Below are 10,203 nucleotides of genomic sequence, written 5' to 3'. Positions count from 1 at the left end.
AAAGAGACCAAACTTCGGTGTTGGTGTTTACAAGTGCCGCTGCCGCCATTTTGGACTGAAAATGCTTATTATATTATATAATATTGTATTGTCCAACACAGGCCATTTTGGTAGAATATGATAATAGAATAGAAATAATTCAGTTTTACTTTTGTACGTCACTTTGTAGGCGGACATTTTACTGGCGTCTGGTAGTCTCTTTCAGTCCAAAATGGCGGAAGCATAGCTCTGCTGCTGGGCGCTGGAACGAACAATTGACTTTCACTTACATTCATTGACTCAACTGGCCGTTCAAGCAGTGACGCACCCTACCATGGCAAGCACCTGATTGGTCCCTGGTTTTCTGAAACAACATGGCGGCCCGCTTGTAAACTCTTTATTCCGTCTAAACAATCCACCGAACGAGATCGCCGAGTTTGACAGCCTGGTCCAAGTTTCGTGAGTCGGACGCGTCGCGCTGGACGTGCTCATTTGCATGAAGGATTGTTCCCCTCCTTTTTATTTTGAAAGAGCAACGGCCGATGAGGAAACTCCAACACTCGGCCGACCGGTCGTGTAACTTCATCACTCAGTCAGTGATAGAGTTTTGCGTTTGTAGGGTTGAGCCTCTGCGGTCCAGACAAAAAGAGGACTTTATCACTGTTAAAAGACAAATCCACAGATTTAGTATCGCAACGGTTCGTATGATATCTTACGAAAAAGTTATTCCTAATTTTTCGTAAATGTAAATTTATAAAGTGGAGGCTGTCTGTGGTCCACATATTCTTTAAATGGTAAATCAGCAGCTCATTGTTCTCTTCGTCACCCCTCCTCCTCCTCTTCCTCCGTCCAATGACATCGCTCAATAAGACAAACAGGGTCTCACTGTAAGTCATCCACTTAGCATTGATTCCCACATCAGGCCCGATGGATTCTCTTACAGTGGGGGGGCGTACAGTCTACACCTGGCAAGGTCAGGTAACAGGTCAGCACTGATGAGGCAGAGTCCCGTACAGATGATGCGTTCACTGTCAGACGGAGCTTTTACAGAGAGGAGCGACAGCTTTCTACTTAAATCGCAGTCTGTGAAAGGTGTTTTCAGCAGCATGCACAACATCAAATAATTAAAGGAGACGTTTTTTGACCCTGCATCAAACGTGACAAAGGTTGTACTTTTTCACCTTTGGATGATGCATCCGGAGGATAAGTGTTGCAGTATAAGTGTAAGCCATGCTAGCAGTACGGCTCTATACTGTATGTTACAGTCTGTCATTTCAATCCAGACTAAAATACCTCAACAACTATCGGATGGACAGAGACCAAAACCAAAACCTGGGCTCACCGACAGTATCTGGCAACCCATGTTACAGCCAGAGACGCTGCACAGAAGCACTGAGTGGAAACATAAACTTTAGGTTGTCAAGAAATAGATCCAGGTGTCACATTGTCTGCTTCTCTGTCCTACCTGTCCACCTCAGACTTTTCTACCTGTCCCACTCATCACCTGACTCACACCCCCTGCCCTGCAGTGACCCTTTTCACTCCCACCTGCTCACCTGTTTCCTCTTTCCCTCGTCAGCCCTCCAGTTAACAGTATAACCATCCAGTTTCCATTCATTTCCTGCCAGACAGTCAGTGCTGCTTGTGCCTTTGCTTTCCAGCCATCTGAACCTGAACCAGCCTGAGCCGTACCTGTTCCTGTTTTTTTGTTGGCCGTTACAATCATCCGCCTTGGACAGAGCTAAGCTATCTGTTTCCTCCCGCTTCCAGTCTTTATGCTAAGCTAGGCTAACCATGTATATTTTTGTTGACGTGTCGTGCAAGACAAGCAAAGGAGACGTTACATTCTGGCCTCAATTCCACTGCATGGTACGGCTCGACTCGCTTGAAACTGTTCTTTTTAGGTTTATTGGTTTTGGTTGGTTGTCCAAAGCTGTGGACAGTATCTGATACCTGGTACTATTTTTGGTACCCCTTGGTTGAGGTTCCAAGCAAGCTGAGCCGATACTAGAAGGTGGAGTTAAAACACGGCACACACGCTGATTGGTCAGAGAGAACCTGCAATATCGCGACACGGGACATCCCAAACAAACACAAGACTTTCATCCAGGAGACTGCTGTTTGTGTCCCGTGTTCACAATGTCAAGTCACATTTTCACAGTACAGATGTAGTAATTTTAAGCCCAACCAAGTGACAACAAAGTGGTTTCGTTGCCTAAACCTAAGCAGGTTGTTTTTGTTAAATTCACAACATTAAGCATGTGTTGACGTGGAAAAAGTGACGCCGAGCGGTCTGACAAAGCGTCAGTATGTGACTAGTTGAGATGAGAACGTGTCGGCCCAATTGAACACTTTTGCCGATGGGAAGGACGGGTCAGTTTCAGCAGCAGGTTTCAATTCCTCTGGTCACTGAGTGTAAATGTACACTATGTAGTTTCTCTCCTCTTTGGTCTCTTCTCTTTTCTGCTTTGCTTCCTCTTTCTTCTCAAGCAGACGAGGATCTGTGTCCTCCAGCATTTGTTCCACTCCAGTTCATAATCCTGACTGGCACAGAGGAGCCTGCAGAATCCCTAATGTGACACGACATCATCATGATACCCACCAGATGCCATCGTTCCTCCGTTTGTATCTCTGACATCCTGACAACACGCCGCCTCGCTCTGACTGATCTAAGCTCTTGTTCTCTCAGTCAGAACATCATCCAGAACATGGCCGCCACTGAGTGAGCCGGCGGGCCGACAGGATGTTTCCACCTCCCTGCGGCTTTCTGCACAAAGTCTGTTTACAACTGCAGCACCACCACAAACAAGCTGAAGCATGTATACACCTGGGGCTGGACCTGGAACGTAACGGAGCAGTCTTACTTATCATTAAACTATTTTCATTAGATCAAACTTCACTTTTAAAACAATTATTTATTCAGTTTTTACACTTTTATTCAGACAAAGAATATGAAAAACAGACAAAAAAAAAATAAAGAAATTTGCAATTAGCAACTGCAAGCTGGCTCAGTTTTATGATCCATTGGTACCAGCCATATTGTGCTGGCTTGTCATGAAGGAGGTTAAATAACACTCCAAATTTGCGCTAGATTTTGGCGAGGAAAAACTGTCATGGACATTTTCAAAGGGGTCCCTTGACCTCTATGGGTACCCACGAGTCTCCCCTTTACAAACATGCCCACTTTATGATAATCACATGCAAGAATTTTGTTTGCATGTAGTATGAATGTGTTATTGTCTCCTTTTCTAAAGTGGTGTGTTTGATTATTTCTGCATACTGGGGTCCCTAAACAGTCTTGAATCACATACATTGGGTCTCACTGTAAAGCTGAGAGACTGGTGGAACCATTGAGCACAACTATATTCATGTGTGATGATGTTATTCCCCTCGGAGCCATTTCATTGTAGCACAACTTGACACACAGTGCTGAGCTGCATCTCAAATTAATCTCCAGGTTCTCAGCTTTCAGATGATGAACACCACTTCTATGTGACATCTACTGTTGACCTGCTATCTCTCCCTAAATACCCCCTGGACCCCCATAAAAATGACAACAACGGGTCTATTGTGGGTCTCAGAGGGTTAATGTATCTCTTGGGGTGTTGTAATAAACTTTCTCAACAGTTATCACTCATCACAATTGATGCAACATTTGAAAGATTTCACCAGCCTTTGTAGAGCCAAACTATGCTGAATGAGTGGACAAATATCTAATGAAGATCATCACTTGGACGGTGGAAAATGTGCTGTGTAGTTATTTGGTTTTCGGAAAATTCTTCTAATATGTGAGACTGACATTTTGTTAAATGTGTTCGTTGTTGCAGGGTGGCACCGCTGCAGTGACCGGCTCCGGAGCCTCTGCTGGTTGCTTCGGGGCATTTCTCCCATAATTACAGCAATAACCGTTTATCCATCAGAAGAGATAGCCGGGGATAAAAACAGCGGCTCGATACGCCTCGATAGATATAAACCACTAAACTCTCCGGCCGGAGTGGCCGTTGATTTGTGGCGCTGTAGGGCTGAGATCCTGGACGCTGGGGGGCCATAAAACTTTTAACTCGGGGTTGGGATCGCTGAGAGGTGAGCTTCACTTCAATCAGAGAGATGAGGCTGTTTCCTCCATACAGAAGCTGACTGGCTGCCACATAAAGACCATCACTGCTGTAATATAAACCTTCCTTAGTTAGTGATTGAAATCCAAAAGGCATCCATTTGTTTTCCCAAGATAACAATGAAATTATTGCACAATCACAGACATGATACCACTTTATGATAATCATATGCTGTTTGGGGAAAGTCATAGTCAAGTCAGCACACTGACACACTGACAGCTGTTGTTGCCTGTTGGGCTGCAGTTTGCCATGTTATGATTGGAGCATATTGTTTTATGCTAAATGCAGTACCTGTGAGGGTTTCTGGACAATATCTGTTATTGTTTTGTGTTGTTAATTGATTTACAATAATAAATATATGCATACATTTGCATAAAGCAGCATATTTGTCCACTCCCATGTTGTTAAGAGTATTAAATACTTGACAATCTCCCAGCTGACATCGGGCACCGCCGTGCCGTGCAGCAGCAACGCCGTGCCGTGCTGTGCAGCAGCAACGCCGTGCCGTGCAGCACACAATCACAAGATATCAAACTGAAATATTTTTGCACACTTGTCTAGTCTAAGAGCTGCAGAAATGACTTCATGTGTTACGTTTAATCCACAGTTGTTACTGAAAAGAGATGTTTCTATATAATTTAATTTCATCAGGACGAACACAATCAGTTCAGCAATGAATGATCACTGGACAGAAAACACCAAAAGCAACAACAACGTTTCACATGCAGTTCATTCAAATGGACAGTAAAGCCCACGACACATGGAGCGTTCCAGTCTCCTCTGTGCAGTGAATCAGAGTGACATAAAGCATAAAGTACAACACAGACACGTCTCATTAAAAACTGTCTGTTTTTAGCCGAGATGACTCCTCCAGCTTCTGGCGTTCAGTCTCAGTTAAGTCAGTTCTCCTGACAGACCGGCCTGCAGGTCTGAATCACAGCAACATACTGACAGTAACACTGTCTGTCCCAACTAACGACGGGAACAAAGTCCGGTTGGATTCACAGTCAAACAGTGAATTTAATCGTCTTTATTATTCCAGTAAAGTCTTTTTTTCAGTTGGTTCTGCCCATTGAATCTCAGTCTTTAACCGATGGACAGAAACCATGAAGAGGATTACAGTTGCTGTTAACATTTAACAACATGGACCCTGTACCTTCAACGTGATTACAGTTTTTCTCTATAGTTTACACACAAACACTTGTACTTGAGACACAATGACCACAACCTGACACTCATGTACCAACCCCCCCGAACCAGTTCTGCTAAATACAAACACACATGCTGCTTTACACTCAGATTGTTGTCCTAAACCACACAATTCTCTACATTTGGCACGATTTTCATGAATAAAATCTCACGTGTGTTCACATGTAACACACTGCTATTCAAAATGCTAAACTTCAGTTTATCCACTCGGACTCCTCACATTGGACAAACACACGTTGCACAATTGTTCAATTAGCAATCAGAGGAGTGAGAGGAAGAGGAGGAGGATGGAGTAACTACTTCACTTAGGTTTAGGGAAAGGTGGCGGTTTGGGTTAAAATGACACTGGAAGTGACGTAACTTAAGTACGGAGGTTACGTGACAAAAACTACTTAGTTAGGTTTCGGAAAATATTGACTTGGTTAGGCTTAGGCAACAAAACTACTTAGTTAGGTTTAGGAAAAGATCGAGTTGGTTAGGCTTAGGCAACAAACTATTTAGTTAGGTTTAGGAAAAGATCGCGGTTTGGCTTAAAATAACTTCGGAAGTGGCGCAACTTAATTTCGGAAGTCACGTGACAAAAGATACTTAGTTAGCTTTAAGAAAAGATCGCGTTCAGGGTGAAATTAACACTGGAAGTGATGTAACATAAGCATGGAAGTTACATGCCATAAACTACTTAGTTAGGTTTAGGAAAAGATTGCTGTTTGGGTTAAAATAACTCCAGAAGTGCTGTAACTTAAGTACTTAATCTCTGATGAGATTCAAGCCATTTTGGTTGAACATGGTCCAACAATGAGGGAGAGTACAACCAATAATAATATAAATATATACATACATTTGCATAAAGTGAGCATATTTGCCCACTCCCATGTTGATAAGAGTATTAAATACTTGACAAATCTCCCTTTTAAGGTACATTTTGAACAGATATTGCTATTAATTTGCGATTAATCGGGATTAAATATGGACAATCATGCAATTAATTGCGATTAAATATATATATTTATATAACAGAAAGGAGAACATTACAGCATGAAATTTTTTGGTTGTCTGACAGAAAGAGACTTTTGAAGAGAGGCAGAGTAGAAAGGGACTGTAACACACATGCCGGGGGTGTCATATATCCTTATCAAAGAAGCATTGTGAAGGACGTCCGGCGAGGGCGATCCAGGATGTCCAATCAGATCTGGGTTTACTCCCACTGGAGGAGTGCGCTCAGTCACAGCGAGCCTCAGGTTTTCATTCCTGCTCTCCTTTTATTTAACTTGGCCTAGTATCATTAGTGGGTGGTTCATATCACTGCACCTGCTGGGCTTGAAACAACAACAGGTTCATGGAGCATTAGGGGGACTATCGTGATATACTGAAATGGATGAAGGCAGCATCAGGAAGAGGAAGGAGTCGCAGAACGGCTCCACCGGCCACGGTGTGGTGACTAAAGACAAGAAGGCGACAGTGCTTCAACAAGATGTTGGTCTGTTAAGTGGCATCTGTCTGATCGTGGGGACCATGATCGGCTCGGGCATCTTCATCTCTCCGAAGGCTGTCCTGCTGCACTCCGGAGCTGTGGGCCCCTGCCTCCTCGTCTGGGCGGCCTGCGGCGTGTTAGCCACCCTGGGAGCGCTGTGCTACGCTGAGCTCGGCACCATGATCACCAAATCGGGGGCAGAGTATTCGTATTTAATGGAGGCTTTCGGCTCGCTCCTAGCCTACCTTTACTCCTGGGCCACGATCATGGTGCTGAAGCCCTCTTCCTTCGCCATCATGGCTCTGAGCTTTGCAGAATACGCCGCCGCTCCTTTCTACCCCGGCTGCACTCCTCCTCTCGTCGTCATCAAGTGTGTGTCGGCGGCGGCCACGTTCGTGATCGTCACCGTCAACTGTTTGAGCGTCAGATTGTCGAGCTACATGCAGAACTTCTTCACCGTCGCCAAACTTTTCATCATTCTCGTCATAGTGGTAGCCGGCATGGTTATGTTGGCGCGAGGAAACACTGAGAATCTGTCGAATGCATTCGATGGCACATCGTCGTCTGTTGGAGCAATCGGACTTGCGTTTTATAACGGGCTTTGGGCTTACAATGGTTGGAATCAACTGAATTACATTACAGAAGAGCTGAAAAACCCGTTCAGGAACTTGCCACTGGCCATCATCATCGCCATCCCTTTAGTATCGGTGAGCTGCGTGTTGGTCAACGTCGCTTACTTCACTGTTATGACGCCCGCTGAACTGCTGTTGTCTCCGGCTGTCGCCGTGACCTTCGGAGACTGAGTCCTTTACCCGCTCTCTTGGGTCGTTCCTCTCTTTGTCGTCTTCTCTACGTTCGGCGCTGCCAATGGAAGCTTCTTCACCGCCGGCAGACTGGCCTACGTAGCTGGCCGAGAGGGTCACATGATTAAAATCTTATCCTATATCAGCTTGAAGCGCTACACTCCGGCGCCTGCTCTCATATTCAATGGTATGTTGGCTATTTTCTACATTATCCCAGCAGACATCAACACCCTCATTAACTACTTCAGCTTCGCTCAGTGGGTGTTTTACGGTCTGACGGCGCTGGCTGTCATAGTCATGCGTTTCACCAGGAAGGAGCTCCATCGACCAGTAAAGGTGCCAATTGTCATACCGGGCCTAATGGTCCTGGTGTCCTGCTACTTAGTCCTGGCTCCCATCATTGATAAGCCGGACCTGGAGTACCTCTACTGTACCATCTTCATCTTCAGTGGACTTCTCTTCTACTACCCTTTCGTCCACCGGAAGGTCAACTGGGCTCGCAAACTCATGAGGCCCATCACGATGCATCTCCAGCTGCTGATGGAAGTCGTTCCTCCGGAGAAAACTGAATGAGGAGGGACAAAAGTGACGCCCGGGTCAACTGATGCTGCTTGTCATGAAACGTGTCGAGGCTGGATTTGGAGAGAGCGGGGTTGGTGCCCAGAGTGGATCAGAGCCAAAAATCAGAGCTCACCTCTGTTGAATCAACACAATCTCACAGCAGTTCATGAAATAGTCACAACATGTAATCTATTTGATTTGTGTACATAGACACAAATTTCCCTTTTTTTCGTGACGCTCCGCAAGACTTTCAACAACGTATTTTCCGTGTGTTTTCATACGAATGTTCAGCAACACGTGACGCACCTGTCCAGCTCCAGTCTTTTCAAAATAAAACTACTTTAGGAATAGGTCGACTTGGTTAGGCTTAGGCAACAAAAAATACTTTGTTAGGTTTAGGAAAAGATTGCGATTTGGATTTAGACAACACCAGAAGTGTTTTAACTGAAGTATGGAAGTTAAGTGACAAAAACTACTTATTTAGGGTTAGGAAAAGATTGAGGTTTGAGTGAAAATAACTGCAGAAATGTTGTAACTTAAGTATGGAGGTTACATGACAAAAACGACTTAGTTAGGTTTAGGAAAATATCGGCTTGGTTAGGCTTAGGCGACAAAACTACTTAGTTCGGTTCAGGAAAAGATTGTGGTTTGGATTTAGATAACACTGGAAGTGCTGTAACTTAAGTTGGGTGAAAATAACACCGGAAGTGGCATAACTTAAATACGGAAGTTACGTGACAAATAATTCAACTTTGACTTGTGGTTTCTCACGGAGCACGAACAGCGGTCTCCTGGGTTAAAGTCTTGTGTTTTTGGATCCATCCGTCCAGCCCGACCTCCTCCCTACATGGCGTTCACCGCTCTCTATACTTCCCGGATCACAATTGATTTTGTGCTGACCATCACGAAAACAAAAAGTGAAATTTGTGTTTATGTACACGAACGAATACATTCAATTTCATGACTATTTCATGAACTGCTGTGCGACTGGGCCGGTTGAATAGCTGCATGACAAAAGTAAAAAGGGGCTGCACTGTGTTCATGAACCTGCGTACAAGTGGAAGATGAAATCGTTTCCAGAGTGTGTCCTATAGGAATACCTCTGCTGTATTAACAATTCACTTTGATATATGGTTAGATATTTAGAATAAAGGCGTGGAGGAGTTTAAGAGTTTCTCATGATGTCTCTCTCCAAGAAATAAATCACTGACAAAGACCACAACTTCCTTCATGAATATAACCAGCATTTTAGACTGTAGAAATCATTAAGCAACTGTGTTAAACATTCATTTTTTAATGTGCAATACTGGGCCAAAGATCACTTTTATATATTCATGAATCTGTACTTGAGCAAAGGGAAGGGGTTAACATTTTACATAGAGACAACAGGAAGGCTCAGTGGAGATCATGCCACAAGATGTGGAAACATGTTTATTTATGTTGCCCCTTTGGTTGTACACTAAAACATCGTTAGTTTCTTCAATGATGTTGGCGCATTATTCAATAATGCTCTCACTCTTATCGTTCACACTGGAATGTATTGGAACGATGCTGCACTGTGTTAGCTGGTGGTTAAACAATAATCAATCTGTGATTCCAGCAAAAGAAAGACATAAAGTGAACACTGCGACCTCTCCACATTCGGTTGATAATGTTCGTTCATTTTTTGAATGTTTTAAACCTGTAAAGGTACTACGAAGCAGGATGTGGGGTTAGCGAGGTAACTTCAGATTTAATCTGATAATTTAATGCATTTACGTCGATCATTTTTTCTTTCGCCAGCTGTCCTTCCTGCATTTGGCAGCTTCAACTGTGTTCATTTTAGTCTGGATTATGTGTTTAACTTCTTCGTATTTGTCTAATATTATAGTTCGCTCTCGGTTTTTTATAATGTGCCGCTCCGCTGACAGTAGACTTGTCCATGTCTGTGATTGGTCAGATGTTGCAAACTCCGCCCCTTTCATGTGAACACGCTCATACCCAGACTGAGAAACCCCTGGGTTGATTTACCGAGTTGATAACCAGCGTCGTGGGACCGCTTTAGCGGGATCTCGTTTGTTAGGGT

At 44.0% G+C, this 10,203-nt stretch overlaps 1 protein-coding gene across 1 annotated transcript; it reads left to right on the top strand.

Annotated features, from left to right (window-relative positions):
* Positions 1–6,466: 6,466 nt before the first annotated feature.
* On the top strand, positions 6,467–8,396 carry LOC119492966 (b(0,+)-type amino acid transporter 1-like). The gene is given in 1 exon segment (XM_037777896.1): positions 6,467–8,396. A coding segment is annotated over 1 exon segment (1,476 nt). The 5' UTR covers positions 6,467–6,674; the 3' UTR covers positions 8,151–8,396.
* Positions 8,397–10,203: the final 1,807 nt, after the last annotated feature.

Source organism: Sebastes umbrosus, chromosome 8 (genome assembly GCF_015220745.1).
Source record: "Sebastes umbrosus isolate fSebUmb1 chromosome 8, fSebUmb1.pri, whole genome shotgun sequence".
Classification (NCBI taxonomy): domain Eukaryota; kingdom Metazoa; phylum Chordata; class Actinopteri; order Perciformes; family Sebastidae; genus Sebastes; species Sebastes umbrosus.
Note: the sequence above shows the minus strand (reverse complement) of the source record. Positions and strands in the feature narration are given on the sequence as shown.